At 39.5% G+C, this 24992-nt stretch overlaps 1 protein-coding gene across 4 annotated transcripts in view; it reads right to left on the bottom strand.

Annotated features, from left to right (window-relative positions):
* Positions 1-6810: 6810 nt before the first annotated feature.
* The window catches only part of SEC11A (SEC11 homolog A, signal peptidase complex subunit), a 46211-nt gene continuing 28029 nt past the window's right edge, over positions 6811-24992 (bottom strand). The window contains exons 3-7 of one of the 4 annotated variants that reach the window (XM_082616845.1): positions 20543-20692; positions 14155-14274; positions 13591-13639; positions 7497-7554; positions 6811-7334 (exon numbers count right to left, since the gene is read on the bottom strand). In XM_082616845.1, coding sequence (XP_082472971.1) covers positions 7513-7554; positions 13591-13639; positions 14155-14274; positions 20543-20692 — 361 coding nt within the window. In that variant the 3' untranslated portion in view covers positions 6811-7334; positions 7497-7512. The remainder of the gene's footprint in view (positions 7335-7496; positions 7555-13590; positions 13640-14154; positions 14275-20542; positions 20693-24992) is intronic. The other 3 variants (XM_082616846.1, XM_082616844.1, XM_082616847.1) reach the window with 3 other exon arrangements.

Here is a 24992-nt window from a genome sequence, read left to right as displayed (position 1 = left end):
ATGGCTTCTCTTTGTTGCGAAGCACAGGCTCTAGGCACGCAGGCTCAGTAGTTGTAGCTCGCGGGCTTAGTTGCTCCGCGGCATGTGGGATCTTCCCGGACCAGGGCTCGAACCCGTGTCCCCTGCATTGGCAGGCAGTTTCTCAACCACTGCGCCACCAGGGAAGTCCCCAGAGCTCACTCTTGACCCTCTGAGGTTTCTACAACATTCAAGGACATTCACAGACGATGTAGAGAAGATTCAAAGGACAACCCAAAAGATGATTAAGGGGTGAAAGATACACGGCAAATCCTCTTATAACCAACACCAACAAAACATTTAAACTGCACCATGTTTTTAATTAAAAATTGCTCTAAATAAAGGACATATATTATTGTTTGCTATATTTCATTAAATTGGAATCAATTACAAATAATGTCTTTTCACAGCTGAATCTTTTTTGTTATTGTTTTCCAAAAGCACTTACATGCATGCTCCTTTGATCATCAACACTATTTTGATGTAGTAAAGACTAGTATTATGCCCATTTAATAGATGAGTTAACTCAAGTAAAAGCAAGTTAGCTGCAGACAAACTAAACAAATGGAGAAAACCAGAGTGTAGACATCAAACACATGAAAGGTACAGAGGACAAAAGAGAAAACAAAAAGCAGAAATTTAAATTAGACATAAATGAGCCTAGAGAAAAAGGATGACAAACCTCTTAGAGCTGCTCAGAATAGGATGGTGTAAAATCACTCTTCTGGCAAACCTCTGAGCACAGATCCCATCTGTATGGGTTGCGGAGAGAAAGAGAAATATCCTGGGGTATCTCAGGTCCTGCTCTTTAGTTTCAGAAAGGGGAAGGGGCTGTAGAATCAGGAGAAGAGTGTAATCTTTAAGAGAGGAAGAAAAGAATCAGGGATATTTGACGCATTTCGCAAAGTCAGAGGGAACACATAGTAGCTAGAGTATCATAACATTAACCATTGATAAGGAACTATTTCAGAAACTTAAATTGCCAAAATACAAAAAAAACTTTTAAGGCAATATTCAAAAGAAAAGAGAAGATACCTCTAATAAGAAAGTGATGACGATGCCAACAGTGGCTAAGAAAGCTAAGCAGCTGCTGCTCAGCTAAATGGCAAAGACGCTCAGGGAAGTTATGAAAACCTAACCAAGTGAGAAGCCCCGGGCCCAGCACTCATAAGATTATTTGGGTTTAACAGTCAGGTACTTCAGGGGGCATTTCAGTAACTGAAAGAAATAATCTTTAAACTCCAAAGAGGTTTAAATGCTTGGAAATCTGCCTGAGAATCTCCCTATTTTTAGGAGATTTACTAATCTGAGCAAATCCATGAAAGAACAACCTAGGGCTTCTAAAGAAGACTACCCAAGGGCCTTGCAATTGTGGGGTTTATTCCAAATAAAAGAGTCTCATTAGATTTTATAAAGGTAGAAGAACTGGGTATGACACCCATCATTGTGAGGTGATAAAAGCAAGACTTCTGGCTCTGCCATCCATGGACCAGAAGATCCTGGGGAAATCTCTTAACTTCTAGTTTCTCTCCTTTTATGAAATGGAGTTATTCTGAGGACTAAAGGAGAAAAAATAAAAATCTGTTATAAATTCAAAAGCATTTAGCAGAGCACTGGAAAATTCTAAGTACTCAGTATTATTAGCTGGACCCTAGGAAAAGCAAAGCCTGCTTTAAATCTGAAGCCCATTACAGGGAAAAAAGATTCCCTGGATAGCAGCTAAGACCATGGTGTTGACACAACAGTCAACAAAATGCCTTGGCAAAATGCCTATTACATTGTGACTTGTTTGATAAACTAAAATGCTGGCGTATCTACCTCAACTATTGACCAATTCCAAGAAACGTGTTATATACAGCATTCTCTCTTTTCTTGCTTAAATAAGTTGTCAGGCTGACAACTCTGATCAAAGCTTCATGCTAGCTGATTTACTTCCTTGCCTGATCTAAGTCCTGAGTACAAATTATTTTAACTAGACTCCTTGAATTAAAGCTGGGATCCAGCTGAGCAATCTAAATAAACCGGCCAATTAAAGTAAGGGTTCTACAGAAATGATGCTTGATGGAGAGTAGGTGGCATTCCAGAAACTCCTAAGATTAGTAGAACAAGGATCTATAATTTGAAAGTCATATTGAATATAACTGTATATGAGAGATGAGTAACTAACGTTTTTATAATGCAAACTTAAGGAAAAGCAAGATAAAATATTCTTGGCTGCTAAGGATAAGAGGTTGGATATAACAGACCTGAGAGGAGGTTTACCAGAATGGAGAAGAGGTATGAAATTTTGTTTCTTATAAAAGACCATGAGTTTTTAAAGATTAAGGAACACTGTTCTACAGTAAAACTAACTAAAGGTTCCTGGCTGATTAGATGCATAGCTGATCTTTTTTTGTGTGTGTGAGGTGGCTTTCTGCGGAAGTAGCCAAACTATACCTATACTAAAGGAACATTCTCTGAAACAGCTCTATGAAAATCATTAGGCTAATTAATATAGAGATTATTGCATAACATTACACAGTGTCCTTGCAGTGAGGTCCCAGAAGAGAAATTTCTTGATCTTTGGGTATCATTACAAGTTTTACAAAATTTCCATTTTATACCCATTCCATGAAGCATAGACATTAGCCCCTAGGAGTTGAGAACTGATGCTATGGATCTCCTCCAGCAGACAACAGAATCTTTTGATGTGTCTTGTAGGTACTAATCTAACCTTTGATTTTATCCTTTTCTCCTCCCATGTTTATTTCAACACCAGATTCTTCAGTTGTTTTATGTTTTATCACATAGTACTGGATGTATCTTTATGAGCCACTCCAAATCCTTTTTGGAACAAAGCAGCATATAAATAAATCTAAAATGTATAAAAGCACTGTGATAGGGACTAAGGGATATACAAGAATGAATTAGAGGCTGGCCCTGTCTTAATGCCTTCAAGGAGCTAGTTGCGGAGCAGGACACAAATAAGACAAACCACTCTGAGGGCGATAAACAAAGTACTGAGTAGGCAGCACCGAGGAGGCACTATATACTTGAGATCTTGTTTGAGAATTTAAAAAAACCCTCTATGAGCTCCCTGTGAATCTCTAACGTTGCACTTATGATCCTATGTGGAAAGATTTGTTTACACGTTGCCCCTATTAAGGCACTGAGTTCCTGGCAGAGGAGGGACCCTGCCTTACTCATCTTTGTATCCCCAGGGCCTGGCCCAAAATCTGGCAGAGTAGATGCTCAATAAATGTCTCCTGAATGAGAAAGCTTTTAGCAAGTAGAGAAGTGAGCAGGCACTCCAGGCAGGGAGACCCAACATAAGCAAACACTGGATGTCTGTATAGTGAGACCAATATCAAGGGTACGAGAACCTGGGGTCTGCTGGGAGCTGAGGTTGGAAAATTCCTGAGGGCCTAGAACGCTACATAACTTGGAAGGCAATGTCCTCACTATTTTTTGATAACCCCTGCATATTCTAGTTCCTTGGTTACACAGAATTCTTTCTACATCCAGACTCACCATAATTACCTGTGAAGGGTCATATTTGTTTATTTCTGAAACTTCTCTGGTATTACTTACGGTTATAGTAAGGGAGAATAGTGACAAAGATATATCTGGCCAGAAAACAGCTTGAATAGGCCATACGGACTAAGGAGCATCTTGAGGAAGGAGGACAATCAAGTTAGTCAGCTAGAATTTCTGAAGCTCAACAGAGTGATAAACGTCATAACAAAGGTACCCTCAGAACCTGGGGTAGCTCCCACACCTGAGGAGTTATTAGGACTTGGTAACACCCTTATGCAAATGACCAAGAAATGCGCTCAGGGATAACAGAGCCTTTATTCCAAGCCTAGGCTCTTTGAGAAGCCTGTCACTCCCTAAGAAAAGTGACAAATGCCAATATTTTTCCCATTGAGAAAGAGAACATGAGAAGAGACCAAGGACACACACACAAAAGAAGAAAACAGGGTTAACATATAAAATTCTAGAAAGGCACCATGCTGTTTTAGATGGAACCACAGGGAGATAAAGTTTTTAGATTTCAATTTGGCCAAGACCAAGATAAGGTACTTACTAAATAACAGGCAAATACAAATCACTTTAATGATTCATATGCTCTGCTCCAGAATAACAGTGCAACAGTAACGCTACCCTTAGTTACTGCCTCTGGTTCCAATGCATGATTATACTGAACATTTAGTATATGCTGCTAGATGCTACCGGGAAAACAGAGTACGGTGTCTATAAAACGGGGCTCCTGCACCGGAGGAACTTACAATCCGATGAGGAAACTTGAGTCCAGATCCACAAACTTAACACAAATAGCATAAGTCTTCAAATGCTGATTGACAGAGGAAGAACAATTACTTTGTGAAGAAAGTGAGACTCAGACAAGCAGAAATGAGAGTGTAAGATAATATAAGGGAAAACATAGTGGTACAGCAAAGGCTGCTTCATGTTAGCTGAATTCAAAGTTTGAACTTCAAACGGAGGTAATATGTAGGGTAAATACAAAATTTATGGTCCAAAAAGAGATACTTTTTAAAGGTGAAAGGAGTAGTAAAATGAACTAACAGGTGGAAATGATCTAAAATAGGTACAGACTGCCATGTTACAGGAAAACTAGGACATAAAGACACACAAGCAACAGGGAGCCCCTGAGTATGTTTCTGGATTCGAGGGATGGCAATGAGAATGGAATGACAGGGGTAGATGTTGGCTTTTAAGTGACTAAATATGATAAGCAAATGAAAAACTAGGTGAATACTCCTTCAAAGGAAAGTGGAAATTTGGAGGGGAAGCTTGCAGGAACTGCTATGAGCTTAAGTTTAAAGACAGGACAATCAACTGGAAGTGTCCAGTGGGAACAGAGAGAACATAACTGAGGACAGGCACTTGGAGATAAGCTGTAGAGACTAATGAGAGTGGATGACTAACAGCCAACAGAGAATCCCATTATTATGTTCTGATTTGAAGTTTTATCAATTCTCATCCTCTTCCATTCCCTTCACTCACAATGGTTAAACCCTCCTAACTTCCCACTTGCCCTGTGAAATCTCAAAGAGCTAATAATTCCATTAAAACACCAAATTAAACATCTCTGGCATTTCTTACATTTCCAAAGAGCTCTGAAATACATTATATTTACTGGGACTTCCCTGGCAGTCCAGTGGTTAAGACTCCGCACTTCCACTGCAGGGGCACAGGTTCAATCCCTGGTTGGGAACTAAGATCCCACAAGCCGCTTGGCATGGCCAAAAAAAAAAACAACCCACAAAAACCACATTACATTTACTAATAAAATCTCCCAGTTTTAAGTCTTATGTTTTAGCACTAAACTAGACAATATAAAAACTGGGAACACAATACCTGCCTCCACAAATAATCTTTTTATTTTTGGCTATTAGAGTGATTGAAATATTTTTAAATGATCTGGTTACTTTTCAGAGAATTTAGCTGTTGCTTCAAACTACAGCATCCAGCAAAGGAGGAAAAACAGTAATTTTACAAAACTGGGTGTGAAAATATGCAAGTGAGGAAAATATTAACATTTCTCTCCCAACAAGTGTAACAGGAGGAGAAATCTGGACAGCGGAGGAGAGAAGCACAAGAATGTTTACCCTCTGGCAAGCTAGGATCACAAAGAACTTTGGGATCCCAACCTTTGCCAACAGAACACACACTGCTTCTCCCCCAGAGAAGTCTCTGAAAGGCTGGTACAAAAACAGCCAGGGCACCATTTAGGCTGAACAATTAACCCCATCATCTGCAGGTTACTAGGAGGTGAAAATGGAGGAAGCAGCAATTTTCAGCCACACACACGGAGGTGGGAGCGGGGGGCGGCGCATTTCAGCACTCTCCTTGGCTCATGAGAAAACATAAGCATGATACAGGCCCCAAAGACAGGTTCAAGAAGCACCTGTCAGCAATAATTTGCCAAGTTTCATACTCTGTTGATATCATTAAGAACCCATATCCAAAGTTTGAAGGCTAAAGCCTGGATAATGGATTTAGGATGGCCCATCTCTACAGGAGAAGGTTTCAAAAGATTAACTGTCCCTATTCTCATTCCATTAGCATTAAAGTACGGTCTGATTTCCACCTCAGTTGAACAAATAATAGAAACCATTCATTTAGCCCAACATTTTGCTTACTTTGAGATTTCACACTAATACAAAAAGAGAACAGAAAGGATTAAGAGTATTTTGTGCTTTAAACACATTGAGTTACCCCATGCTCCCTATTTCCCTGTCTCAATATTAAAAGAAAAAAACACAGGTGGGCTTTGCCTTTACTACATTAAACCTTCCCTTCTTAAAGTCTGCATTAGAGAAAAGCAAAGTCAGTCACCTACAAGAACAGGTTCAGGCAAATTAGAGTCTAAAGAAAACAAGTACCACACTTGCCCTCCAGCACCTTCCTCATGCCTCCCCAGATGCTAATACTCACTACCATCTTGTAGAAAGAGCTGAGAACGTCTCAAGTGTAGAAAAGGTTATGAGTCTACAGCAAAGTGAGATTTTCTGAACCTCTCGGCAACCAGCTGGGTTTATACACATCTGAGACCCCCTAATGAAGAATCAATTTTATGGCTAAGATTTCTTACGAATATCAACGGCTACTTTTGCTTCACAAAAACAAAAACAAAACAAACAAAAACCAGTTGTTAGTATTAGGACAACCTTCTTGGCTGAAGAATTGTTCACATCAAAGCCTGTATCTCCCCAAGGGTGCTAAGAACCAGCACAGGAAAGCAAATATCAAAAGCTTTCCCAACAAACACAAGTCAGGGATAAGGGGTTTCGATATGCAAAGTCTTTTATTTAAAATTTTTAAAAGTTAAGACGACGACCACCTCAGTATATGCCATTCCCATTATAAGGAGGAATGACAGTTTCAAACTCGTGCAGAGCTGCATTTTCATTTACAGAACTCTGTAGGCACTTTAGAAGTGAAGCTTGGCTTCAAAATACAAACACTGGGGGCTTTGGCTCAACCTTTTAATATAAAAAATTCACTGATGTACAAAAATGCGAAAGTGTGACAATGACAACTTATGAAATTCTGTGACTGAAAGTCCCCTCGAGTGCACGCTGTGATGCACATGCACCCGCCCACACGTACTCTGGCGTGGAAACATAAACTAATGCAAACCAGTGCTACCAAGAAACGCCAACATGTGTTCTCCATTCCACCAACCACAGATTGATATCTACTCCAAACATTCAGGAACAAAAAGTACAGCATCTTCCAGGAACAGCAAGGCAGATTTCTTACTCACGATGGACCAGCACAAATAAACCCAGCAAAAATAGTACTGCATACTAGAAAACAAACACAGAACCACAAGTCAGAGAGTGTTAATTAACAAACTGGCCTTTGTGACCATGATAAATCACTAAACTATCCAACTGGTCTTCCATCTTTTAACTGTAATCCATTTAACGGTTTCCAAAATTAATGAAACATATAGTACAGGATCTTACCTTAAATTTAGGATAGTCATTCATGAGGATCGTCACAATCCCAATGTAAGGAACGAATCTAAACAAACAAAAAACTGATCATCATAGAACTTTCTATGTAGCTGTTATCATTTACTGAACATTCTCAATATCTTCCATAGAATACTAATTTTCAGCTCACAAAATCCATTTGTATATACTGTCCTATTAGACCCTTTCAACAGCCCATGTGATAGGGAAGTTAGGGGTACAGCCATTTTATAGATGAGGAAACAGTTGCTCATGTGCAAGGTACATGGTGGAACCAGTACCAGATCTGAGGTCTCTGACCTCTAGTTGGTGACTCTAATGCCACATGCTGATTCAGTGTTAGGGGTTGGGTTTGTTGTTATAACCTGTGGAGAGCTGTCAATCTAGCTGGGGAGACAAGGCAAACACAGCCAGAACATTACAAGGTACTTCATGTTAAGTGTCCAAAAAGTGAGTGTACAGCTCTATTATAGTACTTAAGATTTCACCACCCTCTCATTTTTTAACCACTTGTAATCTGGCTTTGGCTCTCTTATTCCTGAAACTTCTTCTAGAACAGTTTAAATCACTGTATGCGGAAGACCAGTCTCAGCTCCTATCTTCCTTTTCATCTCTGCAGCACTTGACTTTGATGACCAGAAACTTGCCCTTGAAATCTTTCTGCTTGGTTTCTGTAACATACCAGTCTCTTTCTCTACCTACCTCTTGGCTGCTACACCTTTGCCTTTTCACTAGCTCTTGCTTTCCTCTTGTCCCTAAAGTTTGTCCCCTCAAACTAGGTAAAACCACTTGTTAAATAATCTCATATCACCTCATATATTTCCTTTGAAGTCTTCATCCTGAGTTTAATTACAGAATTAATTGCCTAACTAGCTGGATAGTGTCCGTCTCCCCTACTAGACTCTAAGCTCTATAAAGGCAGAAACAGTGCCAATCTCTTCCCCACTGTATCTTCAAGGCCAAACTTGACACTTGGCACATAGCAGGCATCCAGTAAATACTGCCTGATTGAATGCTGGAATATCCAGGCCTCTTCTTTTCTCTTTCCCTTGGGGATCTCACTTCCTCCTGGGACTTCAATTCTCCCCTCAAAACGAAAGACTCTTGGGTTTCCCTGGTGGCGCAGTGGTTGAGAATCCACCCGCCGATGCAGGGGACACGGGTTTGTGCCCCGGTCTGGGAAGATCCCACGTGCCGCGGAGCGGCTGGGCCCGTGAGCCACGGCAGCTGAGCCTGCGCGTCTGGAACCTGTGCTCCGCAACGGGAGAGGCCACAACAGTGAGAGGCCCGTGTACCGCAAAAAAAAAAAATGCAGATTGCGGACTTGCCCAGTGGCATGGTGGTTAAAAATCCGCCTGTCAATGCACGGGACACGGGTTTGAGCCCTGGTCCAGGAAGACCCCACATGCCGCAGAGCAACTAAGCCTGTGCGCCACAACTACTGAACCTGCGCTCTAGTGCCCACGAGACACAACTACTGAAGCCCACACTCCTAGAGCCTGTGCTCCGCAACAAGAGAAGCCACCACAAAGAGAAGCCCGTGCACCGCAACGAAGAGTAGCCCCCACTTGCCGCCAACTAGAGAAAGCCTGCACGCAGCAACGAAGACCTAACACAGCCATAAATAAATAAAAATTTTAAGAAGTGCAGATTGCTCTATCTTCCCAGATTTACTGAGTCAGAGCACATCTGGAGGGTCGGGCCCAAATGACGCTTCTGCACATTAAAGTACAAGAAGCACAGTTCTAGCAAGCAAGATGTATGGAACAGGCATGTGGTGACAAATCACATCCCCTTTTAGGGCCCATGCTTTATTTTCAACCCCTGGGACCTCTAAGAGCTGAAAAGTAACAGTCACTACAGAATGGCCTAGCTAAGCTCTAGGAGGGTAGATAAAGGTTTTCTATATTTTTAATACACATATTTTTTCTTTTTAATGCAACAACTCTATTTCTTTTGTCTCACTTATAACATCTTCATAAAAGCAACAGTTTCCAGTCTTTCAGAAGGAAAATTGTCTAAATTTAAGAACATAAAGGCAAATGCCTTACAGTAAAATGCAGATTAAAAGCTATAAAAGCATCTGTGACTTCTATTAAAACAACATCAGGGGCTTCCCTGGTGGCACAGTGGTTAAGAATCTGCCTGCCAATGCAGGGGGACACGGGTTCGAGCCCTGGTCTGGGAAGATCCCACATGCCGCGGAGCAACTAAGCCCGTATGCCACAACTACTGAGCCTGTGCTCTAGAGCCCACAAGCCACAACTACTGAGCCTGTGTGCCACAACTACTGAGCCTGTGTGCCACAACTACTGAAGCCCACGCACCTGGAGCCCGCACTCCGCAACGAGAAGCCACCACAGTGAGAAGCCTGCGCACCGCAACGAAGAGTAGCCCCCGCTCACCGCAACTAGAGAAGGCCCATGCATAGCAATGAAGACCCAACGCAGCCAAAAATAAGAAAATAAAATAAAATAAAAATCTAAAAAAAAAAAAAGTTTTAAATAAATAAAACAACATCAGACTGCTAATTCTGGCCTGATGATCAATCAGCAGCCATGCTCATGGGTAGAGACTTTCACTGTTACCTCCATACAATGATATCTATGCTCAAAGAACCACAATGATCACATAGTCTGCTTATGGGTTATCCATGGAAACATTTCCCCCCCCCTAAGGTGGTTTTTCCTTGCCCACCGTAAGTGTGAAATAGAAGCAACTTGATCTTTAGGAGTAACAGAAGCAAAACATAAGGTTGCCAGAATATGACAGGTAGTCCAAAGTCAAACAAAAGATTTAATTACCTATACTACTGTTTTCCTCCATGGACAGAGACAGTCAAGGGTTGCTAATCAAGTGCATAATCCTGCTATCATCAGTCATCTTAAACTCAAATCAGTTGCACTTTTATCCTACTGAGTTCAGATAAACTCTGCTAAAGCAAAGTTGATAATAAGCAGAGGTTTAAAATAAGTAAAACAAATGCCATCCACAAAGCCAACCTCAACACCAGCCTGTGGCAAGTTAACACCTAGAAGGTACATTAGGGGTAAATACGTGTCCCTGGGAGTTCTTGGGATCAAAGGTGCTGCCAAGAAAGGAGCCTCAGAAGGAAGAACTATCTGCTGATGCTCTGGGTGAAAATAATCTGTCAGATGTCAAAAGGGATCTACGTCTGGGAAGTTTGGACCCCAGTAGCTGCCTTAAAAGGGACCATTGTTTCTATCCCGGAACGGTCTGTTTCAAGCTAAGTAAAAAGTACATTTTAAAAGACTCCTCCAGGACTTCCCTGGTGGTCCAGTGGCTAAGACTCCATGCTCCCAATGCAGGGGGCCTGGGTTCGATCCCTGGTCAGGGAACTGGATGCCACATGCATGCCGCAACTAAGAGTTCAAATGCCACAACGGAAGATCCCGCAGGTGGCAACGAAGATCCCATGTGCCACAACTAAGACCAGACACAGACAAAATAAATAATAAATAAATAAATAAACAAAAGCCTCCTCCATAAAACTGATTTCAGTCAACAGAGAGCTCAATTACTCTGCTCCTTCCTTTATTTTTACTCTTCTTTTCACTGTCAATATTTCCCTATTCCCTGATCTTCTGCCAGGCTTTCATCCTCTTTTCCTGTTGCTTTCTACTCGTCTTTGACTAATAGGTTTTCTTGTGTTTTTCAACTACCTGAATTTGGAAAGAATCACCCCTATTCTTACTTGGTTCAGTATTAGTTTCACTTTCTAAAAGTGTTTTATTACATGCTATAACATGAATGAACCTTGAAAACATTATGCTAGGTGAAAGAAGCCAGACATATTGTAAGACCACATATTGTAAGATTCTGTTTATATAAAATGTCCAGAACAGGCAATCCATAGAGACAGGAAGTAAATCAGTGGTTGCCAGGGGCTGCAGGGAGAAGGGGATGCGGAGTGACTGCAAATCAGTACCAAGTTCTCTTTTTGGGGTGAGGAAATGTTCTGGAATTAAACAGTGGTGATGGTTTTACAACTTTGTGAATATAATAAAACTTGCTGTACTGTACACTTTAAAAGGGTAAATTTTATATCCTAATATATATGAATTATATTTCAATAAAAATTGTTTTTATTTAGGGCTTTAGGCTTCAGTGTAAAATTTTTTAGTGTGTTTGAAAAAAAAAATTCCAAGGTTTGGGTACAGTCTGACTCTGAAATATAGTTTAGCATTTTATAAACACAATTTTCACAAAAGGAGGTGATGTGCCTCATTATGTGTCAAGGTACGTGGTGACATAATCAACGGAAAGTGAATTTGTACAGTTAAGATTCTGTGCTCCTGCTGTTCATGTCCCAGATGTTTATACTTCATGGAAAATTATTTAATTAAGAGAGTACCAGACTATAACATTTTTTTTGTGTGTGTGTGTGGTATGTGGGCCTCTCACTGTTGTGGCCTCTCCCATTGCGGAGAACAGGCTCTGGACGCGCAGGCTCAGCGGCCACGGCTCACGGACCCAGCCGCTCCGCAGCATGTGGGATCCTCCCGGACCGGGGCACGAACCCGTGTCCCTTGCATCGGCAGGCGGACTCTCAACCACTGCGCCACCAGGGAAGCCCCCATATTTTTAATTAACAGCCAGAAAAAGGCCTATAACTTTCAATGTTGGGATTTTAGAAATAACACTGTACATAGTTTGGGACTTTTAAAAAATTCTTTAGAAAAGACAAGTTACTTGAGTAAAAGAAAGCCTGGTTCATCCACCCTTCCACAGGATGATGCATTTTTTTACCCAAACAGGGGGCCAGAATGAGCAGACAGAGCTGCACTGAACACCTAAGAATCAAGATCCAGATAAAGAGACCCTCTGGGAGGAGTACAAATAAAACTGTACAGCAAAATTTGTCCAAAGCCTTAAAATATGCTTATGTTTCACCAGGTCATTCCAAGTGTAAGAATTTACTGTGAAGAAATGATAGGGCAGCGGCACTGAGATATATGTAACAGGGATGCTCATCATAACACTGTTCACAATCAAAGGCATCTGACAATAGGAGATTGGCTAAATAAAAATATGGTCTCTGCACGCAGTAGAGTAGCATACAGATTTGAAAATGATGATATGGAAATAAATCTTTTGATTGGAGGATAAAAAAGAGGTTATAAGCAGTGTGACCATTCTCTCCCCATACACAAAATGTGTTTATGTATACACACTTACACATTAAGATCTGCATCTTTACACATATCGGCTAAAAGAACACAAACCAAAAAATTAAATATTTATGGAGGAACTGAAAGGAAAGAAGTGACTCTGCTTTTTGATGACTGTTATTTCCTTATGTTTCTAGAAGAATCTGTACATTTGCCATTAAAGGAAAAGCAAAAAGACTCTAAGAGGCTGATATTAGCAGCACCTTGGGAACTGAGGGAAATGGGAACTATCACTTCTCAGAAGCACTGATAATCTAATTTGAATTATAAAAGTATGTTTATCTCCATCATAGGAAATCAAGTTCCCTTGAACTGGAGGCGTGCACAAAAAACCAGGTCTGCCGAAGACAAAACACATTGGTGCTTTTTCTGATCCGATCTCTCTGGCCCCAAACTAAACATCTCTTCTGCTGTACCTGAGGCAGCTTTTACTTAATAAGTTGAATTTATTTCTTTATGGGAACACAGTTCCTCAGTTCCACTGTTCGCTAGTGGAATCACTGAATCCACAGTGTCTGTTCTAGGTTAGAAGGAGCAGATGTTCTGACAGTGGATAAGAGTGCCACGTGGCATCTAAAGAGTGAGAACAAACAGCTACCCTTCTCAGAAGTGTTATACCAGTAATTTTGCTATGATGGTTAAAAGGGTGGGCTCTGGAATCAGCCAGTCACTTACTATCATCAGTGTGACCTTAGATAAACAACTTAACATGTCTGTGTTTCCTCATCTGTAGAATGGAAATATTAGGGTTGTTCTGAGGTTAAAATGAGGTAATACTTGTAAAGAAAGCACTTAGATTGAGTCTCTGGCACAGAGTAAGCCCTAATAAATGTGAGTTATTGTTAATAGTATTAATAACATGAAGGTAGTAATAATCTCATACTTCCTCATACCAGTAACTTACAATTCCTGTCCTTCACTGATCTGTTCTCCTGATAAAATCTGAAATAAACAGGCTTAATATAACTTTTAAATTTCATTTGACCTCAATAATTTCAAAACTAGAAATAAAACAATATGGAATAAATCAACATGATGAAATTAATCTAGATGAACACTTTAAGTTGCTGACTCAGTAAACACTTAAGAAATGTAAGTTTCAAGAAGCAGGATTAATACCGCTCTGGATCCCCAGAGCCTAGCACAGTATTAGACGTCAGAGTACATGGAAGGTGCCCAGTAACATTTCTGAAATGAATTAAACAGACAAATGAATTTTTTAAATTGTCACTCTAATTCATCCTCATCACTAATATTCTGTTCTTTTATAGCACCCCATATCCTCCCTTCTGGAGCAGTAAACCTGAAGTTTCAGATGCATTTTAAGAAGCATACTTTTTCAAAGGACACAAGGTGATTTGGATGAACCAGGACCAAACCATTATATTCAATTGTGTATGATCAGACAATATGATCGAGAGAGCCAATGTTTCAGTAAATCTCCCCTCTATACTTACCCCCTCGCTCTCCCCACGACATCTTTTTTCTCTAGCCAATGTTGTCCTTGTTTATAGAGGCCTCGGTCATCAACCGCATTATTATCTCCTTTGGTCAAAAACTTGATATGTCCATTTTGCCTTAAAAGAGTAAGGGAAACCCAAGTCACCAAATACCTTCATGCCATTTCAAAGTACAAAATTTGTTCATGTTAACTGAAAATTCCTGTGGAACTGTGGCATTTTATCATCATTCCCAATATCAAAATAATTATTTATTTAGCTGAAAGGATGTTCATAGCTATATTGTTTACAATAAGAAAAAACTGGAAGCAAACAAAGTCTAACAGGAGTTGAAATCTATGCAAGCATTAAGGCTGATGATACAGAAGAAAATTTATTTAATGATATCAGAAGATCATACAAATTTTATTAAGTGAAAAAATATTACAAAATAGCATGTACAGTGTAATCTCATTTTCATATTAAAATAAACACAAACCACAAATATTTTGGAAATACAAAGCACAAAGGAACACATTAAACTACTTCGTTTGGATATAATCTTCCAAATGAAGACTGTGGGAAACTACAGAATGACCCAGTTTCCTCAACCAATAAATTGCAAGGGACAAAGAAAGTTAGAGAAGGAATTTACAGATTTAAATAAAAGACATTATAGGGCTTCCCTGGTGGCGCAGTGGTTGAGAGTCCGCCTGCCGATGCAAGGGACGCGGGTTCGTGCCCCGGTCTGGGAAGACCCCACATGCCGCAGAGCGGCTGGGCCCGTGAGCCATGGCCGCTGAGCCTGCGCGTCCGGAGCCTGTGCTCCGCAACGGGAGAGGCCACAACAGTGAGAGGCCCGCGTACAGCAAAAAAAAAAAAAAAGACATTATAAAGCCATATCAACCAACTGCAATTGAGGACCTTCTTTGAATCTGGATTCAAACAAATTGTTAAAAAAAGTTAAGACACAATTGGAAATTTGAACAAAGATTGGAAACTTAATGATTGTTCATTTTTTAGGTGTAAGAATGTTAATTATAGTTATACTCTTTAAAAGCTCACTGGTTATGTTTTATAGCTATTTATTGAAATATTCACATATGATACCACATGATATCTAGGATTTGATTCAAAATAATACAGGCAGGAGAAGGGGAGGAGGTGGTAATGTAGGCAGAATTGGCTATAGATTAATAATTACTGGAACTAGGTGACTGGTACATGGAGGTTTATTATACTGTTTTGTCTACTTCCGTGCATGTTAGAAATTCTCCATATGAAAAAAAAAGTAAAAAAAAAATATTAAACAAGGTCTAAAATGATAGACCAAGGTGTAAACAGCAGCTATCTATGGCTTTTTTTTTAGCTGACTTTTAGCTTCTCATTTTTTTTCTCCGACAAACATGCACTACTTTTACAAGCCAGGGTCTATAGAAACATCATTCTACTCGATCAGATAATTATTAATTTAATTCTAATAAAGAACCATGAGGCTTCTAGTAATCTTAAAATTTAACTGAAAGCAAAGTGCATTTTACAGTTGATAAAGACTATCTTAAAAAATTAACTCAAGGGCTTCCCTGGTGGCGCAGTGGTTGAGAGTCCGCCTGCTGATGCAGGGGACACGGGTTCGTGCCCCAGTCCGGGAAGATCCCACATGCTGCAGAGCGGCTGGGCCAGTGAGCCATGGCCGCTGAGCCTGCGCGTCCGGAGCCTGTGCTCCGCAACGGGAGAGTCCACAACAGTGAGAGGCCCACGTACCACACACACATACACACACACACACAAAAATTCTCTAGAAGGAATCAATAGCAGAATAACTGAGGCAGAAGAACAGACAAGTGACCTGGAAGATAAACTAGTGGAAATAACTACCACAGAGCAGAATTAAAAAAAAAGAATGAAAAGAATTGAGGGCAGTCTCAGAGACCTCTTGGACAACATTAATTGCACCAACATTCAAATTATAGGGGTCCCAGAAGAAGAAGAGAAAAAGAAAGGGTCTGAGAAAATATTTGAAGAGATTATAGTTGAAAACTTCCCTAACATGGGAGAGGAAATAGTCAATCAAGTCCAGGAAGTGCAGAGAGTCCCATAAATAAAACTCTTAGAGGAAAACATAGGCAGAACATGCTATGACATAAATCACAGCAAGTTCTTTTTTGACTCACCTCCTAGAGTAAGGGAAATAAAAACAAAAATAAACAAATGGGACCTAATGAAACTTAAAAGCTTTTGCACAGCAAAGGAAACCATGAACAAGACAAAAAGACAACCCCCTCAGAATGGGAGAAAATATTTGCAAATGAAGCAACTGACAAATAATTAATCTCCAAAATATACAAGCAGCTCATGCAGCTCAATAACAAAAAAACAAACAGCCCAATCCAAAAATGGGCAGAAGACCTAAATAGACATTTCTCCAAAGAAGATATACAGACTGCCGACAAACACATGAAACGATGTTCAACATCACTAATCATTAGAGAAATGCAAATCAAAACTACAATGAGGTATCACCTCACACCAGTCAGTACTGCCATTATCAAAAAATCTACAAACAATAAATGCTGGAGAGGGTGTGGAGAAAAGGGAACCCTCTTGCACTGTTGGTGAGAATGTATACTGATGCAGCCACTATGGAGAATAGGATGGAGGTTCCTTAAAAAACTAAAAATAGAACTACCATATGACCCAGCAATCCCACTACTGGGCGTATACCCTGAGAAAACCGTAATTCAAAAAGAAGCATGTACCACATGTTCATTGCAGCATTATTTACAATAGCCAGGACATGGAAGCAACCTAAGTGTCCATCGACAGATGAATGGATGAAGAAGATGTGGCACATATATTCAACAGAATATTACTCAGCCATAAAAAGAAACAAAATTGAGTTATTTGTAGTGAGGTGGATGGACCTAAGAGTCTGTTATACAGAGTGAAGTAAGTCAGAAAGAGAAAAACAAATACCGTATGCTAACCATATATATGGAACCAAAAAATAAAAAATAAAATGGTTCTGATGAACCCACTGATGAACCCAGGGGCAGGACAGGAAAAAAGATGCAGACATAGAGAATGGACTTGAGGGCACAGGGATGGGGAAGGGTAAGCTGGGATGAAGTAAGAGAGTAGCACTGACATATATGCACTACCAAATGTAAAATAGATAGCTAGGGGGAAGCAGCTGCATAGCACAGGGAGATCAGCTCAGTGCTTTGTGACCACCTATAGGGTTGGGATAGGGAGGGTGGGAGGGAGGTGCAAGAGGGAGGAGATATGGGGATATATGTATACATATAAGTGATTTACTTTGTTATACAGCAAAAACTAACACAACATTGTAAAGCAATTATACTCCAATAGAGATGTTAAAAAAAAAAAAAAAAGGTAGTATTGAGCAGATCCCAGTGTTGCATGGGGAGGAAAACGTATGTTTATAAGACAAAAAGAGAATGACCCCCAACTTAACATTTTATCTCTGGATGCTAGGATTACAGGAAATTTTGTATTTTCCAATTTCACACAGCATCATGTGTAACAATAATAATGTAATAAGAATGTTCACAAGATGGAGATTCAATATATGAAAAAAAAGAGTTTTATGTTATATTTACAAAGTTACATAAGAAGCAGATGGAACTTTTAATCTGAGGGCCCAGGGTTCAAGTCCCTGTCCAGGTGCCAAAAAAAAAAAAAATTAAATAAATAAAATTTATTTTAAAAAAAGAGTAGGGCTTCCCTGGTGGCACAGTGGTTGAGAATTTGCCTGCCAATGCAGGGGACACAGGTTTGAGCCCTGGTCTGGGGAGATCCCACATGCCGCAGAGCAACTAGGCCCGTGAGCCACAACTACTGAACCTGCGCGTCTGGAGCTTGTGCTCCGCAACAAGAGAGGCTGCGATAGTGAGAGGCCCGCGCACCGCGATGAAGAGTAGCCCCCGTTCGCTACCACTAGAGAAAGCCTTCGCACAGAAACGAACACCCAACACAGCCAAAAATAAATAAATAAATAAATAAATAAATAAATAAATTTATATTAAAAAAAAGGTAGATGGAGAAGGAAGAATGAGAGAAGAGAGAGGTTAGCTGAACAATTCCTACCTCTATTCTTTTTCCTGTTTTTTTACCTCCATTCTTAAAGCTCAGGATTTCATTTCTTAAAATAAGGTTCAGATGACAGAAACATGTAACAGTGCAAATACCAGCTTGAAAACGTTCAGGACACATTTACTACAAAAACTTAATCCATTTTGGTTGTCCTTTGGTCCCATATTTAAGAACAATGTTAATACTATTAAATCAAATGATTATTACAACCAGGTATTTTAGTCTTCCCCCACCCCAAAAAAGGAATTTTGAAACTTCAGAAGATTAATAGGATCTGTTATTTAAACAGGCCTGCTAATTGAAGGCATCTCAAATGTTTAAAGTAAATGACCAATAACGTCAGATTACAAATACCATACAGTTTAAAATGTTCACAATTCTGTTAAATTTAAGGAATCTGTAATTGATATATCTGTCAGTGAACCTGTCCTGAAACAAGATAACTGTTTTAAAATAAAAACTCGGGACTTCCCTGGTGGCACACTGGTTAAGAATCCACCTGCCAATGCAGGGGACACGGGTTTGAGCCCTGGTCTGGGAAGATCCCATAGGCCATGGAGCAACTAAGCCCGTGCAGCACAACTACTGAGCCTGTGCTCTAGAGCCCACGAGCCACAACTACTGAGCCCACCTGCCACAACTACTGAAGCCCATGCGCCTAGAGCTGGTGCTCCACAACAAGAGAAGCCACCGCAATGAGAAGCACGTGCACCGCAACGAAGAGTAGCTCCCACTCACTACAACTACAGAAAGCCCGTGCGTAGCAACGAAGACCCAAAATAAATATAAATAAATAAACAAACATACATACATACATATATATATATATATATATATATATATATATACCTATTCTAAAATAAATAACTCAATTTCAAAGGATCACACATAAAAATGGACAACTTCTGCTCTACCCAAAGCAGGGCATGATTTTTTTCTGATAAATTCAGGGGAAAGTTGTTTTGATTTGTTCACAACAGGCAGTGCTGAGAACAAACAACACAAATATACTTTGAGAATGTGGAAAACACTACCTGTACTGAATAAACCTTCACAATAAATATAAGTAAAATTAAAAATAACTAAGTTATTCCTTCCTAGTCACTAATAGAATGCAATATAAAAATTATAATCTTCCAATATACTGAAGTATGGAAAAAAAAGAGCAGTAAGATCTTTATTTTATCAGTGAAGAAAGAACTCTTCTAAGCTAGAATGTTTACAGGGATTTTTCAAAAACCAACAGTTGACAGTTCCCTCTTCTGGAAGTGGAGAATGTAAACTACTTGAGAGGGTGGTAAGCATGAGGTAGTATCTGTTTAGGGCTTCCTCATACTCAAGAACCTACATCACTCCCACTGTTTTACTTCCCTCTGTATGTCCTCCAGGACACTCCCTTTTTCATTTCTTTCTTTCCCTCCTTCTGCAAGTTTTCCTTAACGAGAAATATTACAGACTTGGAATGGAGGGGGTGAGGAATATGCAGCTGCACAGGGAAGCATAGGCTTAGAGCCCAGACATCTTTTTTTGTTCCTGCATACTTTATTTTATTATTTTTTATTGAGGTATAGTTGATTTACAATATTATATTAGTTTTCAGGTGTACAACACAGGGATCCAAAATTTTTACAGATTATACTCCATTTGAAGTTATCTTAAAATACTGAACCCAGAGATCTTATAGTTCATCTTCCTGAAAATCTTTCTACTACAGACAGGGAAACTGAGACCCAGAGAGGTGACATTTTTTGCTCATTGTTATGTCCCTCTTCCACACCAGGGGATTCTCAAGGTTTTACATATATCTTTTTCAATTCTAAAACGCAAGAGTCTATATTTACAAGAATGACCTAGATTTCAGAAATTTTCTTTGGAATTTGAAAAAGTTGACAAATTAATTCTTATTTAAAATATCTGTGAGATTGCCTTAAAGGTTTGTTTTTGAAAGATTAGGGCTACCTCATCCATTATATCAGAAGATTCTATTTGGGATCAACCTTTGTGTCATGTTTTTTCTGGGGCTATATACAGACAGGGTTACTGATCTGGTTGGGAAGTGGAAGGGAACCAAGAAAACCCTCCAGAAAAGCCTTCAGGGAAAAATGAATTACTAAATAAGTATTTAGTCTTACAAATGTTCACCAAGCCTTCAGACATTCATAAAAATGGACTGGAAGAAGGACCTAGGAGTTCCCCACCCTTTCTTAATCTTTAGGCTATCAAAATTAAATGCTGCAAACACTAAAACATAAAAATGTTTTAAAATAGAGAAGATATAGTTTGCACATACTTTTCATGAATCTTCAAGACTCGGTGAACTATAGGAATCTCTCTTCCTTCTATCCTAAAAACAACAATTTCTCCCACTCGTATGGGATCTTCAACTCGATTTGTTAGAAAGAGAAGATCTCCTCTATGAAATGCAGGTTCCATGCTGCCACTGGGAGGGAAAGAAGAATATAATAGCAAAAGAAAGCCTGAGATTAAATTTACTTTCAAAGTTAGATATGCAACAAACAATTAGAAGTATCACCTTTGGAATATACTTAATATCTTAACAAATATATCAACATAAAATGTGTATTGTCTTCCAAATATGGTTTCCTCAGACTAGTTATACTAAAGGTTTCCTTTAGTTAATAGCCTTCATTAACTAGCTCCATTTCAACCATTACTATGGAAAGGAGCTTAAATTTTGAAAAGGGCAATGTTACTAATTCTTTAACCTTTTAAAATTTCAAGTGACAAACAGAATATAAAAGAGTGAACTTTATAATCACTGTCCTTATTCTCACTTCATCTGAAAATGCTAAAGATATTCAGATGAGAACTGGATCATCTTTTCCTGACATTTATAAAGATACAGACCAAGATGACCTTATGGTTTCAACCCAACAAGAAGGAAAAACAGCTCATCAAGTCAAAGAACAGTCAGCGACAGAAATAATGCTTGTGGTATCAATTTATCTATTTAAAAAAGAGAAACAAGAAACAAAACCGGGATTCCCTGGTGGCGCAGTGGTTGAGAGTCTGCCTGCCGATGCAGGGGACACGGGTTCGTGCCCCGGTCCGGGAAGATCCCACATGCCGCGGAGCGGCTGGGCCCGTGAGCCATGGCCGCTGAGCCTGCGCGTCCGGAGCCTGTGCTCCGCAACGGGAGAGGCCACAGCAGTGAGAGGCCCGCGTACCGCAAAAAAAAAAAAAAAGAAAAGAAACAAAACCAAGAACAAGAGCAGAGATTTTTGCCTAAGAATTTCAGAAACAAGCAAAGAATTCAATTCCATGGTAATTACTGATGACAAACTTCTAGTGTCTTCTTACCTTTCACCTGTTCTACCTTATACCAAGTTCTTCAAAGGTCCTAAGATATTTGCACTAATTAATGAAACTTTTCTTTCTATAAAGAAGTAGCCCATCAGTATTGTTTTCAGAAACTCGAGCTCCAGTTTTCATTAACAATAAATTTAATAAGAAAAAATAGAAGACAAGGAATAAAATTCAATACAGCAAAAATGACAAAGTCCAAACACTTCTGTTTGAAGACTCTGGTCCCTCTACATACATAAGGGAATATGGTGGTGGTTCCCAAACTTTGGTGCACACAAGAATCACCTGGGAAACTTAAAAATCCCCATGCTCAGGTCATATCTCAAACCACTTAAATCAGAATGTCTGTGGATGAGAGAAGCAGCAGGCATCAGTATTCTGTAAAGATCCCAAGTGATTCTAATACAAGCAAAATTCAGGAACCACTGGAAATATGGATTTTTAGTACATGTTTATTCTTAAAAGTTTTGTTTAGGTTCCTCTTGGGGCAATGAGTTCCCTTTCTCAGAAGGTGTTCAGACAAAAGATAGAACATGTGTTTGGTGAAAATATTACAGAAGGTATTCTAGACATGAAATTTTCAAGTTTTTATTTTGGCTCTTTTTTTAAATCAGTGACATCCTTTGTTCAAATAAAACCTTGCTTGAAAATGATATAAATGAAACAGATAAAAGCTGAGTTGTGGGCTTCCCTGGTGGCGCAGTGGTTGGGAGTCCGCCTGCCGGTACAGGGGACACGGGTTCGAGCCCTGGTCCGGGAGGATCCCACATGCCGCGGAGCGGCTAGGCCCGTGAGCCATGGCCGTTGAGCCTGCGCGTCTGGAGCCTGTGCTCCACAACAGAAGAGGCTACAACGGTGAGAGGCCCGCGTACCGCAAAAAAAAAAAAAAAAAAAAAAAAAAAGCTGAGTTGTTCCGGGTGAATGACTCATCTTTATCGAGCACTTATTATATGCAGAGTGCCAATTTTAAGAGTTTTTTTAAAAAACAATCTTCAGAACAACTCTATGATGTAGGTACTATTATTATCCCAACTTTATAGATAAGGGGACTGAGGCTTAGAATGGCCTACAGTTGTAAATTAAAAAAATGATAAAGGTGAGATTTGAACCAAGGAGGTTCACTCTCACTGTGCTTAACTGCTTCTGAGATACTCTAGAATTTTAGCAGGGAGTATCATTATCATATTTGCATTTAAGAAACATCACTTCAGAAACTACAGAGTACATAGAAGACATTCAAATATTGAATTGATGAGTAAACTGGAAAAGATGAGAAGGTAAATTGGGAGACCAGTTGTCCAGGCTATTACTTACAAGTGAATACTTGGTAATTATTAAAAGTGTTATTAAAAACATGGACACTGGAGAATGATAAGGGGAAAAGATTGAGAAAAGGATATGCATACAGAATTACCTCAATTATGTAAGAAATAATATACATGAAAAAAGAGACTAAAATGTTAATAGTGATTATATCCCAGAACTATGGGTGACTTAGTTTCATCTAGATTTTTCTTGTGATTTCAACATTTCATATAATGAAAATATATTAACTTTTTTCTGGTTATAAAAGCATTTTTTTTAAAGGTTGTTACAACAGCCCAGGCAGGAAATGAGGGCTTGAAATAGAATAACAGCAGGGAGGACAGCTAAAAAAGGGTAGAATAGAGAGAGGGATAATAACAAATTCGATGGCCAATTGGCTATGACAGAAGGGGGGATCAAGAATGACTCCTAGGGCCTCCCTGGTGGCGCAAGTGGTTGAGAGTCCGCCTGCCGATGCAGGGGATACGGGTTCGTGCCCCGGTCTGGGAGGATCCCATATGCCGCGGAGCGGCTGGGCCCGTGAGCCATGGCCGCTGGGCCTGCGCGTCCGGAGCCTGTGCTCCGCAACGGGGGAGGCCACAACAGTGAGAGGCCCGCATACCGCAAAAAGGAAAAAAAAAAAAAAAAAAAAAAAAAGAATGACTCCTAGGTTTTTAACATTGGCAACTGAGCAGATGGCCGTGATAGTCACAGAAATAGGAGGAAGAAGAACAGGTTTTTGGGAAAAGGAGATGAATTTTACTTTTATTAGGTGGAGTTTCAAGTGCCTGGTCAACATCCGATAGAGATGTTAGTGTAGGATGAAAACAAGAGTGTAGATTCAGGGAATAAAGTTGGATTAGGAAAAAAAAAAGATTTAAAAATTCAGATACAGATGGCAATTAAAAACAGTTAAAAGCATGTGGTAAGAGGATCATTAAAGAAATAACCAGGGGAAACTTTTTAAAAATTAAATAAATTACTGATAAACTTCTGTTATTTGATTAAACTATACTTTTAAATTTAATACATCAATCACGATCAATTTTATAAGAAGTTATATATAAATAATTTATATATAAATTAAACTGGGGAATTCCCTGGTGGTCCACCAATTAGGACTCTGAACTTCAACTGCAGGGGGCCCGGGTTCGATCCCTGGTGGGGGAACTAAGATCCCGCAAGCTGTGCGGCTTGGCCATAAATAAATAAAAATAAAAATAAAAATAAATTAAATTGACTTCAGCTTCACAAAGGGGGAAAAAAATCAGTTTTCAATGTTCCGTGAAACTTCAGTTAATAAAATAAATAATAAGGAAGTATTTTTGTCTTTATCCCCAGTGGTTTCACGAAAGTCCTAAAAGTGGATTCTCAGATGGCCTGAGTCCTCTGAGGCACATTTGGTTCCAGGTAAAAATTATATTCCTTGAAGTTTTATGAAATCACATAATTACCTTTCTCTAATGACTACTCCTGCCAGTCTTGACCAGATTCTCTTCTAATATGACCTGGTCTCTTTTCATTTTTTTTCTTTATTCCACACTGACAATCAGAAAAATTTAGTATACAAATAACCTAGCTACCAAATAACTTATCCAAACACTCCTTTTAAAAGCCCCAACTGATATTTTCAGGACCACCAAAATGTTCCATAGGTGCTTAGTCTAATCCCCTCTTCACTCCATCATTCCCAGTTTAAAGGTCATTAGACTGTACTTAAACATCTCCACTGAACAGAACTCAATCTGAAATAATTCCAGAAGAATCTCCAAAAGAAGCCTCCCTGGGCCTTCTCTCTACAGCTTTTCCCCAGTGCCAATTAGTGTGGCTTCTCCTTCTGTTAGTGTTTGAACACTTTACAAATTGAAGCTCTCCACTGAGTTCAAGACTGGGAACTTAGGGCCACATAATTTTAAAACTGGAAAAGTCTTCTGACATCATCTAGGTCTAGCCTTCATTTTATAGATGAGGAAACTATGGTTCAGTCTATAAATGACTTGCCCAAGGCTGTAGTTAGACAATGAAAAAGGTAGAGACCCAAGTCTCTATACCCCTAGAATAGTACATTAAATGCTTTCCCAGGTAATAAACTCCAGACATTTCATTGG

Source organism: Mesoplodon mirus (genome assembly GCF_964341445.2).
Source record: "Mesoplodon mirus genome assembly, chromosome: 4".
Lineage (NCBI taxonomy): Eukaryota > Metazoa > Chordata > Mammalia > Artiodactyla > Ziphiidae > Mesoplodon > Mesoplodon mirus.
This window is presented reverse-complemented; position numbering and strand designations above follow the sequence as displayed.